The sequence below is a fragment of the Hevea brasiliensis genome, unplaced genomic scaffold, assembly GCF_030052815.1.
Source record: "Hevea brasiliensis isolate MT/VB/25A 57/8 unplaced genomic scaffold, ASM3005281v1 Scaf5, whole genome shotgun sequence".
Lineage (NCBI taxonomy): Eukaryota > Viridiplantae > Streptophyta > Magnoliopsida > Malpighiales > Euphorbiaceae > Hevea > Hevea brasiliensis.
In genome coordinates this window covers 1836120-1859860 of record NW_026615028.1, presented here as the reverse complement: position 1 = coordinate 1859860, position 23741 = coordinate 1836120, and the positions used below count along the sequence as shown (strand labels likewise).

Genomic DNA, 23741 nt, shown 5'->3' with positions numbered 1-23741 from the left:
GTAATTGATGACCATTAATTTAAGGAACATTGACTATTAATTTATGATTTTATAATTAATCATAAATACTCTCATTTATATTAATTATTATTTAATTTTTTATTTCTCTTTTAATTATCATTATTATTTATAATATTATCTTAGCATTTATGATTCAAATTATTATTTCTTAAAAAAATTAAAACATTTAGTAATTAAATGTAATATTTACAAATTATTTATATTATTTTATAAATACTAATTATTATTTTTTATTTTTCTTATAATTATTTTTATTATTTACGATATTACTTTAATATTTATGATTTAAATTATTATTTTTTTATTTTTATTTTTAAAAATTAAGATATTTTATGTTTAAATATAATATTTAAAAATTATTTATATTATTTTTTTATAAATTCATTTTTGTAAAAACATTATTTACCAAATTATACTCTCCATAATAATAATAATAATAATAATAATAATAATAATAATAATAATAATAATAATAATAATAATAATAATATATCATTAATAGCTATTAGTTTAAAAAAAATAATCATTAATTTGTGATCTAATAATCAACTATCATATAATTCAATCTTAAATTATTTTATATTTTTAACAAATATTTTTATTGCATTGTTATATTTTTTATTATAAAATATTTATTAAAAAATTTGAGAGATAAAAGTGTAGTCTACATAAAAAGTTATAAAAATAAAATATAGAGATTTGACTTATTTATAATTAGTATATATAATTTTTTATATTAATAATTTAATATTCTTTTTAATTTACTTTCCTAAAATTAATTAATGCTTATTATTATTATTATTATTATTATTATTATTATTATTATTATTATTATTATTATTATTATCATCATCATGGCCAACTTATGGCCATTTAATTGAAATGGTCAAGTAAATAAGAAACATTTTACTTTTAAAAAATTGAATTTAAATGTTTTTGTTATAATTTTTCAATTCAATAATATTTAGTTATAAATTATTTTTTATTTAAATAATTTTCATTTATTTATCAATATATAGTATCATATGAGATTTTTGACACATATCAAGCACTCTTCTTTCACCAAGTATTTTTATTTAACCTAAATGTGCTCAAATATTTTTTATATTTTATTATTTCTTTCAAAGTTATTAGTTATCATTCTCAAAATTTATTTATTTAAATATATCTAATTAATATTTATTAATTATTAATTTTTTAAAATTTCTTATTTAATATTTCTTAAATTTTGAATATCTTATTTCATTATAATTATATATCGAATAAAATTATAATTAATTTTTTGATTATCTATATTTTATTATAATTAATTTTATCAAAATTATTTTTAAATTTTAATTAAATATCTATATCTTAGTGCATAAATTATCTCTTAACTATATTTTTATATAGAAATAGAATTTTAAAGATCAATTACAAATATAATAATATTGAAAATTTAGTTACAAATAAAGAACAATTAAAGTTACAATATTATAATCATAAAATCTGACTTTTGAAAAATAATATGTATTTACAATATTTATTTTAATAATAAAAAATTATGACATTTTAAAATTATAACTTTTATGAACTGTATTTATTTTATATTATAAATTTATATAAAGTGATAACTATTTTTGTCAAGTAATTATTTTATAAAAAAGAATTTTAGATTAATAAAAAAAATTTACATTTAGATGTAGTAATTTTAAAAATAATATAATAGAATATTATTTTTAATTAATAATAATATTATATATTTTTATTATTACTAAAATTAAATAATTCAATTCATCATTAGCAATTTGATATTTTTTTATTATATTAATAACAAAAAATATTATATTTATACATTTTTAAAATAATATTATTTTCTTATTAATTTAATATATTTTCTATAATTTATAAAAAATAAATATCAATTTACATAAATTATGAGATAAAATATAAAAATTTTATGAAATTTAAATTATTTTTTAAATAAAGTATTTTAATTACATTTTAAATAAAATAATCATGAAAATTACTCTTAATAAATATATAAAAATAATTAAATATGTATTTTAATTAATTATAACATAAATTAATTAAAATTTTATTATTATAATATATAAAATTTTATTTAAATTAAATTAAATAAGAGAGAAATTTTAATTTAAAATTAATTTAATAGTAATAATTTATTTTATTTAAAATAAAATTAAAAATAAAATTAAAAAATAAAAATTATAAATTACTCATGCATAGCATTGATATTATGCTAGTTTATATAGTAAGTTTTAGATTTGTTGTTATAAAGTTCAAACTACATAATTTTAATTAACTCTCACATAAAAATAACTTAATTTTCATAAAAAATTAAATTTAAATTACAAATAACTATGTTTAATAAATACATTTGATGTATTAACATAATTTTAAATAATATATTATTTTTAGATATTTTTAAATAAAATAATAAATATTTTTAATGTAATAAAATATAATAACTAATATAAATATTTTACAAACGAGTCTGCTTATGACCCTGTATAATGAGTCAACTCATGAGCATGTAAATAAGTCAACTCTTGGGCTTTAAAGAGTTGAATATTATTAGATTTGAATTTAACTCATTTATTAAATAAGCTCAAAAATCGAGTTATTTTCTAAACGATACAAACCAAGCTGAATTTTTATCGAGGTAAGCTTTCAACAATTCGCAATCAATTTGATTTGTTTATAACCCTACATAAACTGAGCCAAGTTTTATACGTTTATTAATCATATGAATTAAATAATTATACTTATGAAATTTAGGTATTAAATGCAAAAACATAATAGAAAAAAAAATACTAAAAGAAGGAGAAGAATAAGAATATGATCAAAATAAAATGAAGGCGATTCCAAAGTAGAAAAAGGAAAAAAATAAGGATATTCAAACAAAGTGGGAGTGGGATCATCGTTCATCATAAATCCACCAATTGACAACTCAATACAAGTTTAAACAACTCAAACTTTATCTGCCACGCATTCCAATTGTGCAATTAAAAGTCCACGTCAGCTCCACTTTGTGCACTGGGACCCTTTTTTCACGCGAAACTAAATCTCCAACATGGAATTGGAAAGGCAATCCTGTCTAGATTCATTAAAAGACTCGTTCCCTTCGGTTCACGTATCTGTAGCACATAATAAACATGCTATTTTTATTGATTAATCATTGTTATCAATTTTATAGTTAGAAATAATAATAATAATAATAATAATAATAATAATAATAATAATAATAATAATAATAATAAAAGGTAATATTTTAATTAAAATAAAAAATATTATTTTAAAAATTATTACTAAACAATATTGATATAATTATTTATTTTTTAGCGAAGATAATTATATTATGTAAGAGAGAATTATATAATTTTATTTATTTATTTTTGCTTAACATCATTAGATGAAGTGTTTGAAGGGACTAGGAATGGTAACCGGTAGAATACCCACGAAAATCACCCTATTCAAATTTGATTAATATTTTTAAAATTTAAATCTGTTTCAAACTCGATTAAAATTTATTATCAATTATCCGAACTCATCCAAAATTTGTTATTATTCGAAAAATATCCGAACCCATTTAATTTTATATATTTAATTAATAATCTATATAAAAAATTATTTTTATTAATAATTTATATTTTAAAAATTTAATAATTTCAAAAAATATTTCAATTTTATTTTATATAAAATAAAATATATAAAAATTTATAAATTTTATTAAAAAATATATATATATTTTATATTTGATTAAATATTTATATAAACGGGTTCGGATAATGGATACTAAAATATATAAAATCTGAATTCAATCCGAAACCGTCAAGAGTATTAAATTTTAAATTCAAACCCATCCCAAACTTGATTATATACTACATAAATTCATCCTATTAAAGTTCGATCTGATAGGGTATTCGCAAAAATTCAATTCGTTATCATCCCCATATTGGACTAGTTGTAGACCTATTTTATTAAGTTTTTCTTATTTTTTAATAAAATAATTTTTAGTAAAAAAATATAATTTCTTAAATAAGGAAACTGTGAAATTTAAAAATATACATGTTTTAAATTCAATTGTTAAGGAATTATAAAAATACATATATATGAATTAAGAAAAAATTTTGTATATTTTATATTAATTAAAAATTTAATATTATTAAAGAAAATAAATTTAATTTCGATGTATTCAAAATTATAACTGATTTAAACAAGAAAAATGGTAAAAGGTAATTTTTTTTTTATGAGTGAATATTACATATAATTGAATTAAAGTATTCAATTACTGAAAAATGAAATCCACGTAATTTTATTTTATTTTATTTTTTCAATAAAATAAAAAGAGAAAATTATATGAGATCCAATTTAACTGGCGATGAAAGCAAAAGGCAGAGACTAGAGAGCTTCGTGACTCCTAATACTACTCCCAATTTTTAGTCCTCCGTCTGCATCGGCCATCCTTCCCATAAAGGTACCTTCGTTTCTCTTTCAAGCTTATATACAAGTATATTACTAGGCCATCCCCCTCTCGCTGTCTCTCTCTCTCTCTCTCTCTCTCTCTCTCAAGCTGAATTGCAACGGATTTTTCAAGTCTCTCTCAGGTATTTGCTTCTTCCTCTTTTCTTTTTCTTTGTGTTTTGAGGATGGTTTCTTGTGATGTGTGCAGCTGATTATGTATAGCTATCACCTTCTTGGCTCGGAAGAGTCTCGGTTATAACGTACATTTTCTGTTTTCCAATTTTAATTATGTGATCACGTTCATTGTTAATGTTCCTTTCTGCTGAATCCCATCAAACAATAAATGGATTCTCAATGGGCATTCAGTTCATGATCTTATTTAATGTTTTAATGGGTATTTGGGATTTACTTAACTGCGGAGATATTTGGATTCATACGACAAAATTGTATTGTGAATCCATTGAAAACTTGTTTTTTTGAAGTTAACCATTACAGATTACTTATGCTTTCCTCTTTGTATATGAGATGTGGATTAGTGTGAGTATGACAAATTATAGTAACTACTTATGTGGAAGAGGGAATTTGTCAATGGAAAACCAAGAAATGGTATACCCGCTTGCAAGGGGACCAAAAATTTTATGATTTGATTTGAAGTATAAAATTTGGGAATAAAAACTTCCGGGAATTCATATCTTTAATATATGTTTTTCTTCCAAGGCTTGTCATTTTTTTTATTGCTTTATCATTTAGTAGGTGGTTTTTGCTGTTGTGCTGTTGTTGATTTCATTATTTAATTGTAGAAATTGAACTCAAGAAAAAGCATCTCCTATGTCTACTTTGGGGAATTCTACAAATATATTTTGGCACGAATGCCCAGTTGGGAATTCTGAGAGGCAGAAACTACTTAACCAGAAGGGATGTGTTGTATGGATAACGGGCCTTAGTGGATCAGGTTTATGTGAACTCATTTCTTTTTACTTTCTGATACATATTAGTTATCTGGCAGTTGAGAATTAGACTGTTTCAGCAATTCAAAACGCTTTTTACTTTTCATTTAATTTTTTTTTAAAGGTCAGTCACAAAGCTGAATATTTTTTATGGGCTCTGTGTCCAGATTTTGTGCATTAATGTAGCAAAGATAAACTTTTTTCATGTAACCATTAATGTAATTTCTCATAACTCAGAAATTTTATATGGGCTTACAGTTGCTTGTTATGCTTCATGAGTGTAGGTTAGAAGTCACTCTTCTGGCCTTGGTGACTATCATTATGTAAAAAATAATTGCTGAACCTTGTGGATTGCTGAATTGGATACCACCTGTCCTAGCTTTTGCTTTCCTAGAATATAGATGTCATGAATAAAGATAAGTATCTGAATGTGGGATGGAATTGAAATTTAAAGATATTTGCACCTCGGAGCAGCCAAAAGACTTTGTCCAATAAAGGAGGAAGGGGTTATCCTTAACATCTTAGGCACCAAACACAACTTTGAGTGGTTGAATTCATTACTCAACCCACCATAGGGTTAAGGTATGGAGTGGGTACACTAACTCAATTTTTGGCCCTCACTATGTATTGTATTGTGTATGTTCTTGTAATTGAAAAATCTTAGCATATTATAGAGGCTTTTTGCTCAAAATAAATTTCTTTTGTGTATTAATCATCAATTTTGTAGTCTGCATTAGACTTGGCCATGGGCCGGTTCAGAGCAGGAACAGGCCAAATCTGTGTTTAACACAAACCATGAATGAATAAGAATTGAACCAAAACTGTCTAGCTTGGTTCCGCGTTGCCCGATTTTTTCTATGTTTAAAAAATTGAAAAAAATTGGTCCGTTGCATTTGAATCTTAACCAGAACCTTGACGGATTACAGTTTATGTTCACCCTTTTGGGTGAACTGGAGCTGGTTACGGGTCGGTTCAAACTGGAACTGGCCCAGTGGCCAGGTCTAGTCCACATAACTATCAAGAAGTTGCACAGTTTTACTATGACATTGGCTTATTATGACATATATTTTGATGAATGTCCTTTGGTGGTACAAAACTCAGTTTCCTTGTAATTTTTGTGTTCTTTATAGATGCAGTAACTCTTCACAAACCTTTTGTCAACTTTTTCAGGTAAAAGCACACTGGCATGCTCACTAAGCAGGGAACTACACTCTAGGGGGAAGCTGTCCTATGTTCTTGATGGAGATAACCTTCGTCATGGGCTGAACAAAGGTCTGGGTTTCAGTGCTGAAGATCGAACTGAAAATATCCGCAGGGTTGGTGAGTATGATTTTATACTTCAACTGAAGTTTGTGGCCGTGACATTTAATTTTGTTCAATAGATGCTTAATTGTCTCCAAGGTAAAGGGCAAACTTACACATTGACATTAAACTTTGTATGTAGGCATACATAATGGAAGCTGTATCTGGCTTTCTAATGGATATGACCTACATTTTTAGAGATTGTGATGTCAGTACTGATTTAATTCCAAAGTTGTAATAATTTGGAAGATTTTCTTAAATAAACTAGCAAATTAGTTCAAAATGATCATTCATTTGGGTTTTATACATGGTTATGAGCATTTCTTTAAGTATAGCTAAGTGCTATTCGCTCTGTGTCGGTCATGGGGATTCTATGGAGGAACCTTTGAATAGCTGTTGCAGAGTGCAAGAAGCTAAACATGGCTGGCCAGCCCATCAGTTTTCTAAATTTGAGTTATGGTGCCTGACACTTGGATCTGTGATCTAGTTTTTCAAATTATAAATTTTCGATGTTCTGAATTGCAGATTTTCAAATTACCAGTTCAAGTAGCAATAGAAGTTGAAATTTGTATTAAAAAGAAAAAAAAATGATTGCATTTTTCTTTTTTATTTGGTGAAAATAGGAACATATTAACTGAAAAACAAGTTCCAAAATTTGTAGGTCTCCATTTGCTCAAACATTGCAGATGATATGTGCAAGTTGTTGGCCAACAAAATCAACTTAAACTAAACACATTTTAGTTGTATTGAGAAGAATAAGGTTATGATAAAGTCCCACATTGAATAGATTATTGATGTCTCATCAAATCTGAACCTGATAGTTAAAAATTGTATCAGTAATGAAGAGAGAATATACCAAACTTTGTCATGATAAGAAGGTTAAAATTGTCACTTTAGTACAAGATGTGATAGGCTTAATATGGGGTTTTTTCTGACACATTTTTGTGTCATTTATCATTAATTATATATTTGTCTGTTTTAGGTGAAGTAGCAAAACTCTTTGCAGATGCCGGTTTGATATGCATTGCTAGTCTGATATCACCATACAGAAAAGATCGGGATGCTTGCCGTGCAATGTTGACTGATGCAAATTTTATTGAGGCAAGTTTCCTCAATAATGGCTCTTATCATGAGTTAGCAAATTTTCTTGAAGATGGAATGTCATTTTACTTGTATCTGTACAGGTTTTCATGAACATGCCTCTGTCATTGTGTGAGTTGAGAGATCCTAAAGGCCTTTACAAGCTTGCACGTGCCGGAAAGATTAAAGGTTTGCTCTTGCAGCCTATCTTGAATGTTGCTTTGATATAATGACATGAGATTCCTGCTCGTCTATGCATCCTCCTCTATGTAACCCACATTAATGAAAGGAAGGATGCTAAACACAAGGCTAGCATGTTCACTGTGTAACGATAACTGCACTGTTGCTGCACATTTCACCCAAAGGAAAGAAAAAAAAAAAAAAACACCTAGAAAGACAAAGAATTAGGTTAAAACAAAGAATAATTGCAGATAGGCTGAGGCACTTTCTCTTCTAAAATCAATGATTTTCTGATGCTAAAAAATAACAAGTAGGACTTCGTGAATAGAGAAAGGCTTGTGTAAAAGAGTGGAGAATTACATGCCTTCTCATTCAAGATCTTTTAGCGTACATTAAAAGGTCCCTGCCCTACACACCCTATCTGACCTTGAGAATTTCCAAACTTAATTTCTTACAAAGATCATGGTTTCTTTTAGTGTCGATTGCCCCAAAATGTGGAAAAACAGGAACAAGGTTATATTTCTAGAAATGTGGTACAAAGTAGAAGGATAGTTCTGTTGGGATCAGCTTGTAGGAGCAATATATAATATATAGAATGTAATCACTTTTTGGGATGATGTAATGAAGCATATGCTGAACACCCTATACTAAAATGAACTAGGAATAACCACAAGATTTTATAATATCCTGTGTATATAGTAACTCAACTCAACTAAGCCTTTATCCCAAGAATTTGGGGTTGGCTATATGGATTCTCTTTCTCCATTTTAATGCTTCTAGGTCATGTTGTACTACTCTCCTCCAAGTCAGTTTAGGTTTACCTCTTCTTTTCTTTCTATCCTCTAACCTAATGTGCTCTACTTGTCTAACTGAAGCCTCCGTATGTCTACGCTTCACATGACCAAACCACCTCAATCTTCCTTCTCTCAACTTATCCTCAATTGTCTCCGTATGTTTACGCTTCATATAACCAAACCACCTCAATCTTCTTTTTCTCAACTTATCCTCAATTGGCACTACTCTTACCTTTTCTCTAATACTCTCATTACGGACTTTATCTAGTCTAGTATGACCACTCATCCATCTTAACATTCTCGTTTTCACAACTCTTATCTTAGACACATACGACTCCTTTAGTGCTCAACACTCACTACCATATAATATGGCCGGTCGTATGGCTGTATGGTAAAATTTTCCTTTTAACTTATTGGAAATTTTGCGATCACATAAAACTCCCGTGGCACTTCTCCACTTCACCATCCGACTTTAATCCTATAACTAACATCCTCCTCATATCTCCCATCTACTTGAAGGATTGAGCCGAGATATTTAAAGTGATTACTTTGGGGCAATACCACTCTATCCAAACTAACTCATTCCCTATCACTAGTTCGACCTTCACTGAACTCGCAATGCATGTATTCTATTTTCGTTCTACTAACTTAAAACCCTTTGACTCTAGAGTACTTCTCCAAAGCTCTAACTTTCTATTGACTCCTTCTCACATCTCATCTATCAGAACTATATCATCTGCAAATATCATGCACCAAGGGATACTCTCTTGTATATGTTTCGTCAATTCATCTAAAACTAATGTAAAAAGGTAAGGGCTTACAGCTGAACCTTGGTGTAATCCAATTGAGATAGGAAAATCTCTTGTGTCCCCTTCTACTGTGCACACAATAGTAATTGCTCCTTTATACATATCTTTTAACACTTTATGTATCTAATAGATACCCTCTTTTGTTCTAACACTCTCCATAAAACATCTCTTTGAACACTATCATAAGCCTTCTCCTGTGTGTATAGTAAATTAGCAAAAATTAAAAATGCTATGTTAACTGCTTCAATGTTATTAAAAATATCCAAGACCCAAATTTATAGCATGATATGAAGAAATTATCTGATATTTGTATAATTGAGATGGTTTGATTCTCGACTCATAGTTCTTTGCTTGTTGGAATGCTATCTTCGTTGTTTCAAATCACCAGTGACCCATAATTTGTGTCATTCAGTAAAGCTTGGAATTTGCTAGTGTTGTAGCAATTTCTGGTGATACTAATCAAGAATTAAAATGGCTATTAGTATTTCCTTCTGTTATTGATGAAATTTGTTCTAGATGGCTGCATGTGGACCTTTTTTTTTTTCAGTCATTATTTCATCTACAACATGGTCATTTTACATTGCAGGTTTTACTGGCATAGATGATCCTTATGAACCACCTTTGAATTGCGAGGTATGTATTAGTTGAAACTGGCCATTGCTCTAAAACAGCATGATAAGCATCTTAAGGGGAATTAACATGATATTTTCACATACCTTCTGTTATGTTATCGTGTATCTTGAACCAAGCATGATTTTCCTTTCCATGCAGATAGAAATACAAGAGAAAGATGGAGTTTGCCCCTCACCATCTACCATGGCTGGACAAGTAGTATCCTACTTGGAAGACAAAGGATTTCTGCATCAGTGATCAACTCCACTAACTTTGCATCATCATTGTCATAAACTCGTCGAACAAATAATTTATCAAGTGTTCATGTTCTATTCATTTTAAACTGCCTGGCTAAGGGTGCTAGCAAGTTCTAACTACATCACGTGGGATGTGTTTGGAACGGATGATATATATTTCAAATAGTACATTTTGGTTGTTTTTCTAGACTGATAGGGCACCATTGATACCGTTGAATCATGGAGACTTCTCTTATCTGGGTTCATTCCGAACAACCCATTATTCTGATCAAAATTTTCATCTTAGATATTTACTCGTCCAAATGGATATCAATTGTATTCATCACATTGATTATGAATATAAGTTATACTTAAATATTGAATATAATTGATGTCCTTTTGTACTTATCCATTTTGTGTTGCATTACTAATACTTTCTGGGTGTGTAGATTGGTACTGTTAATGCATAGATGGTGTTAACCCAAATGCCAATTGATCTCTAAGACCTATTGACATCAATGTTTGGGAAGGATTTTCTTAATAAAGAGCAAAAAAAAAAAAAACCTTTTTTTTTTTACTGATGTTTTTATAAGAATTTTTCTTTCGGGATCCCACATCCCAATTTTTTTTGTTGTGGCTACAATTACTAGTTTTAAAACTAAATACAAATAATGACACAATGAAGAGGCAATAAATTTGGAGGCTAGTGCTCCACACACTCTCCCTAAAAGCAAGACCCTTCAAAGGGTTTTATGTTGACAACAAGTTCAAGATGAACGAACAAAGCTAGGGATGGCCTTAATGGGTTTTGTTGAACTTTGGGTTTGAAGCTTTGATAGTCCTAATGGTTTCCTGTTATTTTGTTATTTTTTTTTTTGTTTTGATGTTTTGTTGTGGAGAATGTTGATGTCACACCTTACCCCTCTGTAAGGCATAATATGATCCCGTAGAATACCTAATGAACTACCGAACTTCACCTACTGATAACTCATTAGGTACCCTACAAGAGATTTTAAAATAATTTTCTTATTTTTGACAAGTGGTGAGCATTTTCTAGTAAGTACTTAAAACATTTAGTTAAAATTAAAACTAGTTAATATTTTGGTCCATTTTAGTTTTCCGCAAATTCTATAAAAATTTTGACAGAGTTTTCTCTGTATTTTGAGAAAACCGTTCTTCAAATACCTGTAAAAAGCACTTCTAAAAATTTTCTCAACCACTACTTCAATTTTCACAATCAAACTCAATAAATTTCTCAAGTTCAAAATTCAATAATTCTCAGCATACTAGCAATACATTTCATTAGTGACAACACAATTTATATACATTCTTACAAAATTTACATCAAAAGAAATACAACTAAACTTTATTACAAACTTCATACAAATTTTTGTACAAGCTGCTCAAGACCCATTTTTACATGTCCATACATTTATGTGCAATATATACATCAAAAGAAATATTTACAATTGGGGTATAAATTATACCCGAAAACTTTAAGCTGATGCTCCTCACACCTCAGCAGCTCAGTCTGCTGCTCTTCTAGTCTCTGTATCTGCGACAGCAATAGAAGCTATCGCTGAGTACTAGGACTCAGTGGTGCACAACATACTAAAATAATCTTTATGCAAAATATAAATCACATTTATTCAAAAACTTGACTAAACATACTCATTAAACACAAAAACATGAATTATGAAATTTTTATGCAAACCAAGTTCATTTCAAAGTATCAAAACACATTTCATAAAACCCACAGATAGATCATGCCATTCGAAACAAATAGAATCTCGATAGCCAGAGGCTAAACAAAAATCACATCACAAGGCTAGCTAGCTCAAATATATGGATATCCATTCACATCCTCTTCTACTGGCACACCTCAACACTTCTCCAGAGAAGGAATCAAAATTCGAAACTAATTACCCCCACTAGTCGTGCTAGTGAGGTGTTCAAATATATGGTCATGACACTGTGGTTTCAAAACTTATCTTAACAATTTGTTAAACATTGCTATTTCAAATATACACAATAACTTTCACAGTTTAATCAAAACATCATAAATAATGTCACAAATAAACTTTCAACAATTCCAAATCACAAGTAAAATACATATTTCGTTCACTTTATCAATGAATTTTAAAGCATGAAGATGTTGTGCACAAACCTCAAATGAGTCGCCTTTTGGCCTTAACTCGACTCCTCGGGTTCTGTCCCGGTATTCTTTTCCACTGAAACACACAATTTTATAGTGTTTCAGTACCATAATTTAACATAAATCCAAAAATAAATTTAACTTCACTTATACCTAGCTCTAACGTGCTAATTTCGACGTTCTTGAAATTTTATGTTTCAAGTTACTATTCACTGCACTATTCAAGTCAAATAGTTGACTTTCCAAGGCTTAATAGGTATGGGAACTCCAACTTCACCCACATATCACATTTTGGTCATTAAACTTGTTGGTTTTGGTCGTTTTCTCAAAGCTTAGGTCATTTTGGCAAAATTGCCAATTTTCGGTTTTGGAGTTCTAAGTTGCACTATTCCATTGGTCAATCTACTGTTGGAATTTGATAAAACTTCATTCATAGAAAATGTTCCTTATTGTCTTAAGTGTATTCTCATTTTTGGATCACCTCAATCGGAGTTTTGTAGCTCAAGTTATGGCCAAAATAAAATTAATGTTCACGTGCACCGTTCATGCTGAGATTTTGGGTTCTGGTAGATTTTGATCCAACTTTGTTCAGTGATTTGATCAAGTTAAGTCCATAATTTGGTCTAACTTTCTTCATATGAAATGTTCTACTATGTCTTTGGTTTCCATCGGTTCAAGAATCGCCTAAATCGGAGTTTTGTAGAGAGAGTTATAACCCTTCAAACATTACTGCTCAATATAAATTCTGCAGAGTTGCAGGTTTGGTAACTCAACTTTGCTCAATAATTTGAATGGGTTAATGGCATAATTTGGGGTGGTGTTCTTCATAACAGTTTTAGATCTATACCTTATCTAATTGCTGGTAAAATTTCAGGTCAATTTGACTTCCTAGCTCGAGTTATGACCAAATGAGCGATTCGCTCATTTGGTCGATTTAATGCGATGGCTGCTCTCATTTCACTTTGGTCAATTTGTTCACCCAGTTTTGGTCAGTTTTTGGGCATGGTTCCTTAATGAAAATTGTGCTCTTTTATGTCTATTTTCATTTCCAATTTGTGGCATATCAATTGGACTTGTAAAATTTGAGTTTTTGTCCTTCAAAGTGGGTTTGGTCATGCTGCAAGCAGCATGACCATTGGACCTACGAATTTGGTTTTCATTCCAACAATTCCCACACATCTCTTTTGGTCATTATTGACCATTTTTCATCTCATAATAAACCAAAGTCATCATTTACCAATTTCTTAAATTTTCTCCCAAAACCCTAAGGGTCAAGAACCCTAATTCCTCAATTTCCTCAATTCATGAATTCTAAGTGTACAAGTCTCACTTACTTACTCAATCAAGCATGAGTACCTCTTTAATTCTAACAATTTCTATCAAACCCTAATTAATTTCATGCAGACCAACTTTTATAAAGCTTCATACATGAGTGATTTCTTGAGTTTCTATGTAATTTGCTACTTATTCAAGCTCATTTCTATGCATTTTACTCAAATTAAGTTAGAGAGAGGGACTTACTTGTTGAGCAGAATTTGTAATTCCAAATCCTCACTTCTTTTTGATCCTTCTTATTTCAAATCTCTCTATCAAAGCCAAAGAGCAAGACCTTACTTTGGTGAGTATGAAATTTGTGAAGGAATAATAGGGTTTAAGAAGCTTAAATGACCATTAATGGAGGAAATTGAAAAGAAAAAGAAAGAGAAAAGAAAGGGAAGCTAGCTGAATTTTTTTAAAGAAGAAGAAATGACTTTTCCTTCTAATTTTTTAAGTATTTTAAGTGAAATTTTATGTATTTGACTTGGTCAAAAAAGTTGGGAAATTAAAATTGATTTTTGACATCACAATGATGTCATCCACATGATGCAATAAACCTTTTTCTTTTCTTTTTCAATTTTCTTAAATTTCTTATTAGTTCTTTAATCTAATCCTTGATTCAAAAATTTTTATTTCTCCGATTTTATTGGACAGTTAGGTCAGAAGTCGGCTCTTGGGGTCAATTGACCAAATTGCCCCTCGCCGGTTCATCCCGGTTTGCAATTAATTCCATATTTCTTTCGGCTCCCTGACCTAATTATTTGACTGGCTTAACAGTTCTTTTTCGTGATTTTCTCTTTTCCACTATGTTCATAAGGTTCCTAAGGACCGCAGCGTCACTTTTTACGGTTCGAAATTTGAGTTTAAAACGACTTCGCAGTCGTTCCCGAGTAGGTCACCCATCGCTGTGACTCTCGGCTCGTTTAACCTCTTATGTTCTGTTTTTCTTATTTATAGTTAACTAATTAAACATTACTAATTATTTGTGTTTATGGCTCTCTAGTTATCTTAAGTGTGGTTCTAATCCCCTTAATTGTCCGGACCGACACCGGTCACCGGAACAGTGAAATCTACCAGGCTATGCAAACGGGGTGTTACAGTTGAGATAGGGTTAATGTTGAGATATTGTTCCCTGTCATTTTATTATTTATAGTAACAAATGAAATATGTATGTAAGAGATGAAAGCAAGTGAAATATGTAATATGGGAATTTTATATATAGCAAGGGAATCCTCTTATTCTTCTTCATTTTTTTTTTGTTCTTTAAGATTATACTCTCTATATCGTTTTCCCAATTTTTCGTGTTGTGGCTGTAACAACTGTTTTTAAAACTATTTACGAAGAATGACACAATGAAGAGACAACAGATTTGGAGGTTGGTGCTCCACATACTCTCCCTGAAAGCAAGAAATCCTTCAAAAGGTTTTGTATTGACAATAACTTCAAGATGAACGAATGAAGTTCGGAATGGCCCTGATGGGTTTTGTTAAATTTTGGGTTTAAAGTTCTCTATTATTTTGTTGTCATTTTGTTTGTTTTGATATTGTGCTAGGGAGAATGTTGAGATAGGGTTAATGTTGAGATATTATTCCCTATCATCTGGTTATTTATAGTAGCAAATGAAATATGTGCGTGAGAGATGAAAGCAAGTGAAATATATAATATGCGAAGCAAGTGAAATATATAGTAAGGGAATCCTCTTCTTCTTCTTCTTCTTCTTCATTTTTTTTTCAGAATTACACTCTTTGTATCGTCATCCCAATTTTTCTTATTATAGCTACAATTACTGTTTTTAAAACTATTTAGGAAGAATGGCATAATGAAGAGGCAATAGATTTGGAGGCTCCACACACTCTCCCTGAAAGCAAGAAACCTTTCAAAGGGTTTTATATTGACAACAACTTCAAGATGAACGAACGAAATTAGAGATGGCCCTGATTGGTTTTGTTGAATTTTGGGTTTGAAGTTTTGATGATCCTAATGGGTTCTCTATTATTTTGTTGTCATTTTGTTTGCTTTCATGTTTCGCTGGGGAGAATGTTGATATAGGGTTGATGTTGAGATATTGTTTTTTGTCATTTGGTCATTTACAGTAGCGAATAAAATATATACGTGAGAGAAAAAAAAAAGTGAAATATTTAATATGGTAATTTTATATATAGCATGGGAATCCTCTTCTTCATTTTTTTTTTGTTTTTCAAGATTACACTCTCTATATCGTCATCCCAATTTTTCTTGCTATGACTGAAATTACTGTTTTTAAAACTATTTATGAAGAATGGCACAATGAAGAGGCAACATATTTGGAGGCTAGTGCTCCACACACTCTCCCTGAAAGCAAGAAAACCTTCAAAGGGTTTTATATTAACAACAACTTCAAAATGAACGAACGAAGTTAGGGATGGCCTTGATGGGTTTTGTTGAATTTTGGGTTTGAAGCTTTGATGGTCCTAATGGGTTCTCTATTATTTGTTTGCTTTGATGTTTTACTGCAGAGAATGTTGAGATAGGGTTAATGTTGGGATATTGTTCCCTGTCATTTTGTCATTTACAGTAGCAAATGAAATATATACTTGAAAGACTAAACCAAGTGAAATATGTAATATGGAAATTTTATATATAGCAAGGGAATCCTCTTCTTCTTCTTCTTAATTTTTTTTTATTTTTTATTTTTCAGGATTGCACTTTATATCGTCATCCCAATTTTTCTTATTGTGGCTGCAATTACTATTTTTAAAACTATTTATGAAGAATGGAACAATGAAGAGGCAACAGATTTGGAGGCTGGTGCTCAACACAATCTCCCTGAAAGCAAGAAACCCTTCAAAGGGTTTTATATTGACAACAACTTCAAAATGAACGAACGAAGTTAGGGATGGCCTTAATGGTTTTGTTGAATTTTGGGTTTGAAGTTTTAATGGTCCTAATGGGCATTTTATTATTTTATTGTCATTTTGTTTATTTTGATATTGTGCTGGGGAGAGTGTTGAAATAGGGTTAATGTTGAGATATTGTTCCCTGTCATTTTGGTCATTTACAATGGCAAGTGAAATATGTACGCGAGAGATGAAAACAAGTGAGACATATAATATGAAAATTTTATATATAGCAAAGGAATTCTCTTCTTCTTCTTTTTCTTCTTCTTCTTCTCCTTCTTCTTCTCCTTTTTCTTTTGTTTTTCAAGATTACACTATCTACATCGTCATCCCAATTTTTCTTGTTGTGGTTGTAATTACCGTTTTTAAAACTATTTACAAAGAATGGCACAATGAAGATGTCACAACCCAGCCTATGGGCCGGACCAGCACTAGGACCTGGGCCAGCCTAAAGCTCCTGAGGCCCGTAGTAAGCCTAACTATTCCTCAACCCAACTCTAAGGCCCATTTGAGCCTAATTTCAAGAATTTAACCAGACAGAGCCTGACCATAAAATGGACCATTTAACGGGGAGTTTTTGACTCGTCCGATATTTAAACACAATATATAATAAATTGGGGAGCGTAGCTCACCCTCCACATAATCAAAATGTCATAACTCAAATAGGAGCTCAGCTTTCTCATCTAATCCCATCATGCATATAATTAATAATTTTACAGGTTCAATATAACTTTTATAATACAGGCCCAAAATAGAAATAAGTGCTTCTAACACATGCGGAATCTAAAATTTAACTCAATTATACAAAATATATTAAATACTATTAATGGACCTGCGAAGAAGAAGAGCAGGTTAGCCACAACAAATAATTCCCCTGTAGCGTAGAAAAATAGATGAACAGGAGTGAGCGTTCGACTCAGAGAGTAAAATATCAATTTTAACCATAATCTCTATAACTACCTAAAGCTAATACACACTGTGGAGTGAAATGCAATATCGTCATAATTTTCATATCATAACAGCAAAAAGGCAATTTGGAGCACTCACACACCCAATGTAACACCCTCGTTGCATAGCCTGGTATATTTCACTGTTCCGGTGACCGGTGTCGGTCCGGACAATTAATGGGATTAGGGCCACACTTAAGACAATTTGAAAAGCCATAAACACAAATAATTAGTAATATTTGATTAGTTAACTATAAATAAGAAAAACAGAACATAAGAGGTTAAACGAGTCGAGAGTCACAGCGATGAGTGACCTCCTCGGGAACGACTGCGAAGTCGTTTTAAACTCAAATTTCGAACCGTAAAAAGTGACGCTGCGGTCCTTAGGACCCTTATGAACACAGTAGAAAAGAGAAAATCACAAAAAACAACTGTTAAGCCAGTCAAATAATTAGGTCAGGGAGCCGGAAGAAATATGGAATTATTTGCAAACCGAGATGAACCGGCGAGGAGCAATTTGGTCAATTGACCCGAGTGACTTCGACCTAATCACAAATAAAATCGGAGAAAAGAAAATTTCGGAATCGAGAATTAAATTAAAGAACTAATAGAAAAATAAATAGAAAAAAAAAAGAAAGAAGATGGAAAAGTCAAAGTGATGACATAATGCATGATGTCATAAAGGCTTAATTAATTTTGCCCAATAATTGACCAAGTCAAATGGCTAATTTAAGAGGTAAATAACATAAAAAAACAAAAAGAAAATCATTTTGCTTCTTTCTTTCTCCTTATTGCCGATTCCTCTCTTTTTCTCATCTCTCTCATTTTCTTCCTCCACCATGAAAGCTTGTGTTAAGCTCTCACAACCCTAAAAACCTCCATTAATTTCACAACTCCCTTAAGAAAAAATTTCCCTTGAGCTTTGATTTGAAGATTGAAAAAAAAAAAAAGATAAGGAAAATTAAAGGATTGAAGAAGTGGAAATTCACAAATTTAGGTAAGTCCATTTTCTCTTTTAAATTAAGTATTATGAATGGATATGAGGTTGAATAAGTGTGAATTGCATGGAAAATATGAAAAGAAACTAATTGTTGGAGGATTAAAGCAAAACTCATCCAGCTAGGGTTTGATGTGTGTGCATGAATTTGATGGACTTAAAGGTGTTAGTAAGGTTGTAGGAGTATGGTAGTAGGATAGGGATGCATAAATGTAGTTAAATACAATAATTTAGTAAATTAGGGTTTCAATGCTAGGGTTTATGAACTAAAATTTGGAGAAATGCATAAATGGCATGTGTGACCTATTGTGAAATGAAATAATGGTCAATTATGACCAAATAAATTGTATTGGAGTGATAGGAAATTAAATTAAATTCGGAGGTAAATGGTCATGTTGTTGGCAGCATGACCAAACCCACTTTGAAGGACCAAAACTCAAATTTTACAAGTCCAATTGATATGCCACCAATTGGAGATGAAAATAGACATAAAATAGCACAATTTTCATTAAGGAACCATGGCCAAAAACTGACTAAAACTTGGTGAAACAATTGACCAAAGTGAAATGAGAGCAGGCTGCCACTGCACCAAACTGACCAAATGAACAGTAACTGTTCATTTGGTCATAACTCGAGTTAGACAGGTCAAATTGACCTGAAATTTGGCTAGGGGTTAGAGGAGATATAGATCTAAAACTTTTATGAAGAACATAACCCCAAATTACGCCATTAACCCATTCAAATTATTGAGCAAACTTAAGTTACCAAACCTGCAACTCTGAAGATTTTCATTTGAGCAGTAATGTTTGGATGGCTATAACTCTCTCTAGGAAACTCGGATTTAGGCGATTCTTGAACCGATGGAAAACTAAGACATAGTAGAACATTTCATATGAAGAAAGTTAGACCAAATTATGAACTTAACTTAATCAAATTACTGACCAAAGTTGGATCAAAATCTGCGTAACCCAAGATACCGGTATGAGCGATTGCACGTGAACAGTAAATTTATTTTGGCCATAACTTGAGCTACAAAACTCCAATTGAGGTGATCCAAAAATGAGAATACACTTAAGACAATAAGGAACATTTTCTATGAAGGAAGTTTTGTCAAATTCCAACAGTAGATCGACCAATGGAACAGTGCAACTTTGAAGTACTAAAACCGAAAATTGGCAATTTTGCCAAAATGACCTAAGCTTTGAAAAAATGACAAAAACCAACAAGTTTGGTGACCAAAATGTGGTATGTGGGTGAAGTTGGAGTTCCCATACCTATTAATTCTTAAAAAGTCAACAATTTGACTTGAATAGTGTAGTGAATAGTAACCCGAAACACAAAAACTTTGAGAACGTTGAATTTAACGTAATAGAGCTAGTTAAAGTGAAGTTAAATATATTTTTGGACTTATGTTAAGTTATGGTACTGAAACACTATGAAATTGTGTGTTTCAGCTGAAAAAGACTTGGAAGCTCGGAGAGACTGAGTCAAGGCCTAGAGGCGACTCCAGTCAGGTTTGTGCACAATAAACCCTATTTAAGCATTTTCTCCTTGAAAAATTGATTTAGTACGCATTATGAATTTATGACCTTTTGTGTTGCCACCTTGTGATCAAATTGTAACTTTGGAAATTGATTTGATTTTTGTATGCAATATTTGAATGAAATGTTTGAAATGGATTTTTGATTCACACTTAGCATGACAGTTACTTATTAATGCTCCTCCATTTATGGGGTTGAGATCGTTTATTTTCCTCCCTCTCTGGCTTGCCAGTTGAGGTTGTAGATCGGATGAGTACTCATTAGCTAGCTAGCCACCTCCCTCATTGATTTCGATTAATGGGGTTGTAGATTGCTTTGTCGTTGTGTACAACGCGACATTGATCGGAAATTTTGTGTCATGGCTTAAGTTGTGTATGATTTTGGCAACACTGTGTTATGAAATTGTTTGACTAAACTGTGTTTAATATATTATTTGACAAAATGAGTTGTTACGAGCTTTGATATTTGTGAAATGTGATTGTGAAGTATTCAAATTATGTTTCATCAATAAATGATTCATGTATCGCATTTTAAATTTTTATTGTGCACCACTGAGTATGTTTATACTCAGCGATAGTTTAATTCTTATCATGAGATAAGAGCAAGGAGAAAGCGAGAGTGAGTCATGGATTGACAAGAACTTCTTGATCCCTTTTGTACGGGTATTGTTTTATACCCTTATGGTTATTTTGATGTAAATACTGTAATGTCATACGTATCAATGTGAATTGAGCAGTTGTAAATAAATTGTAATAATATTATTTTGGGTTTGCTTCTGTAAATTTAATATTTGTAAATATGAATTTTCTGCTTTATGCCTTGTTAATGAAGTATTAAAAATTTTGTGATGACCAAATTTGATTAAATTGTGGAAATTGCTTTGAAGTGATTTGAATTGGGTTGATTTGAGTTTTATTGGAGATTGGGAGTTGTGGAAAACTTTTGGAAGTGCTTTTTACAGGTCTTTGAAGAACTGGTTTCTCAAAATACAGAGGAACTCACAAAATTTTTATAAAATTTTGCGGCAAAATTAAAATGGACAAAAATTTTTACTAGTATTTAAACTTTGAATAAATGGTTTTTAATTCCTACCAAAATGCTCACCACTTCCAAAATGTAAGAAAATTGTTTTAAAATCCCTTGTAGGGTACTTAATGAGTTATCGGTAGGTGAAGTTCGGTAGTTCATTAAGTATTCTACGGGATCATGTTATGCCTTACGGAGGGGTAAGGTGTGACACCCAACATTGTCAAACAATACATATATGGGAGCTGATTCCCTATACAGCCATCTTAATCCAACCTCTGCCAGCGAGTGTCTCTCAAGTCGGACTTTCGATTAATAAGCCAAATGTGGGGTCTCAGCGAGTGTCTCTCAAGCCGTGTCTACCCCGAAGGACTGGGTCCCAGCGAGTGCCTCTCAAACCATGTCTACCCATCCTGTCCATATCCAATACCATACCACACGCACACACACTGCTCCAAATTACCACAAACAACATCCATGGCACTTTAACAATTATGAATGCAATATAAAATGTGCCTAGTGTTTAACTACATAGATACATATTTATAAGTGATGCATGGGCATGCTTGAACATATAATAATATCGAAATTACAATTAAAATTAATATTTTACTCACAAACTTGAACCGAGGTCACTGCGGCGGCTGGGCGGAGGAGGAAGGCTGTCCCGACTCACCTGATAATTTCATTGCAATTATTTAATATATTTGACTCAATACAAGTTTAGAAAAGACCAAAGATACCCTAAGTTGTGCTGAAAATCCGGCAGAGTCTCCCCTATACCTATGACCTACCCAACCTGCAAAATGGTTCAAATAACACTTCTAAACTCAACCCATATCTCATCATCATTATATGGCCCCTCTTGGGCCCTCCAAACCAAGCAATAATCACAACATCAGACAACTCAATTATAAGACTTCAAAACTAATATTTTTCAAAAACTATCCAAATTAATTTTAAAAATTCTATAAACTTGTCTTGCGGTCCTTAACAATATTATAAGGCTATTGCAATAGGAATCGTAATTTTCTTATCATCCACGAATATTTTATAAATTTTATTCTAACCCAGTACAAGGCAAAAATTGAGTAATGTAGAGTTCGAGTTTACCTATGCCAAATTTGACAACTGAAACACGTCCAGAACGTCTGAAAACGGTGGGGTAGCCCATAATCTTGACCCGATTCTGAAATGGTTCCAGCAGCTTATCTGCTCGACTTGAAATAGCAGATCCGGACGACGATTGAATTTCCACAAAATAAAAGTACATACGCGAAGTCGACAATACCAGGGTTAGAATAATATATATATATATATATATATATATATATATATATATATATATATATATATATATAAAATAATTAGTTGAAAATTAGGGATGTTACATTAGGCAACAGATTTGGAGGCTGGTGCTCCACACACTCTCCTTGAAAGCAAGAAACCCTTTAAAGGTTTTTATATTGACAAAAACTTCAAGATGAACGAATGAAGTTAGGGATGGCCCTGATGGATTTTGTTGAATTTTGGGTTTGAAGCTTTGATGGTCCTAATGAGTTATTTTTTTTTTTGTTTACTTTGATGTTTTGCTGCGGAGAATGTTGAGATTGGGTTAATTTTGGGATATTGTTCCCTGTCATTCTGTCATTTACAGTAGCAAATAAAATACGTACGTGAAAGATTAAAGCAAGCGAAAGATGTAATATGGAAATTTTATATATAGCAAGGGAGTCCTCTTCTTATTCTTCTTCATTTTTTTTTATTTTTTATTTTTCAGGATTACACTCTCTATATAGCCATCCCAATTTTTCTTGTTGTAGCTGCAATTACTGTTTTTAAAATAATTTACGAAAAATGGCATAATGAAGAGGCAACAGATTTGGAGGCTGGCTCCACACACTCTTCCTGAAAGCAAGAAACCCTTCAAAGAGTTTTATATTGACAACAACTTCAAAATGAATGAATGATAGCCCTAATGGTTTTGTTGAATTTTGGGTTTAAAGTTTTGATGGTCCTAATGGGCTCCTTATTATTTTATTGTCATTTTGTTTATTTTGATGTTGTTCTGGGGAGAATGTTGAGATAGAGTTAATGTTGAGATATTGTTCCCTGTCATTTGGTCATTTACAGTAGCAAGTGAAATATGTACGTGAGAGATGAAAGCAAGCGAAATATGTAATATGGGAATTTTATATATAGTAAGGGAATCCTCTTCTTCTTCTTTAATCTTTTTTTTTTTTTTAGGATTACACTCTCTATATTGTCATCCCAATTTTTCTTGTTGTGGCTACAATTACTGTTTCAAAACTATTTATGAAGAATAGCGCAATGAAGAGGCAATAGATTTGGAGGCTGGTGCTCCACACACTCTTCCAGAAAGCAAGAAACCCTTTAAAGGGTTTTATATTGACAACAACTTCAAGATGAACAA

At 31.0% G+C, this 23741-nt stretch overlaps 1 protein-coding gene across 3 annotated transcripts; it reads left to right on the top strand.

Moving 5' to 3' along the window:
* The first annotated feature begins 4350 nt into the window (after window positions 1-4350).
* LOC110664564 (adenylyl-sulfate kinase 3) lies at window positions 4351-10836 on the top strand. 3 transcript variants are annotated; one of them, XM_021824285.2, is made up of 7 exons: window positions 4351-4501; window positions 5289-5440; window positions 6606-6755; window positions 7720-7838; window positions 7922-8006; window positions 10187-10233; window positions 10372-10836. In XM_021824285.2, the coding sequence occupies exons 2-7, from the start codon at window positions 5317-5319 to the stop codon at window positions 10468-10470; spliced, it is 624 nt and encodes a 207-aa protein (XP_021679977.2). In that variant the 5' UTR covers window positions 4351-4501; window positions 5289-5316; the 3' UTR covers window positions 10471-10836. The 3 variants fall into 3 exon arrangements, with proteins under 3 accessions (XP_021679977.2, XP_057998456.1, XP_021679976.2); XM_058142473.1 differs by having other exon boundaries at window positions 4401-4631; window positions 7744-7838; XM_021824284.2 differs by having other exon boundaries at window positions 4404-4631.
* Window positions 10837-23741: the final 12905 nt, after the last annotated feature.

What these genes read in the sequence shown, in the direction of transcription:
- LOC110664564 (XM_021824285.2), top strand. Translation starts at nt 5,317, where the DNA reads ATGTCTACTTTGGGGAATTCTACAAATATATTTTGGCACGAATGCCCA. An exon ending in ACGTGCCGGAAAGATTAAAG is followed by an intron (nt 8,007 to 10,186) that starts GTTTGCTCTTGC and finishes TTTACATTGCAG; the next exon opens with GTTTTACTGGCATAGATGAT. An exon ending in AACCACCTTTGAATTGCGAG is followed by an intron (nt 10,234 to 10,371) that starts GTATGTATTAGT and finishes CTTTCCATGCAG; the next exon opens with ATAGAAATACAAGAGAAAGA.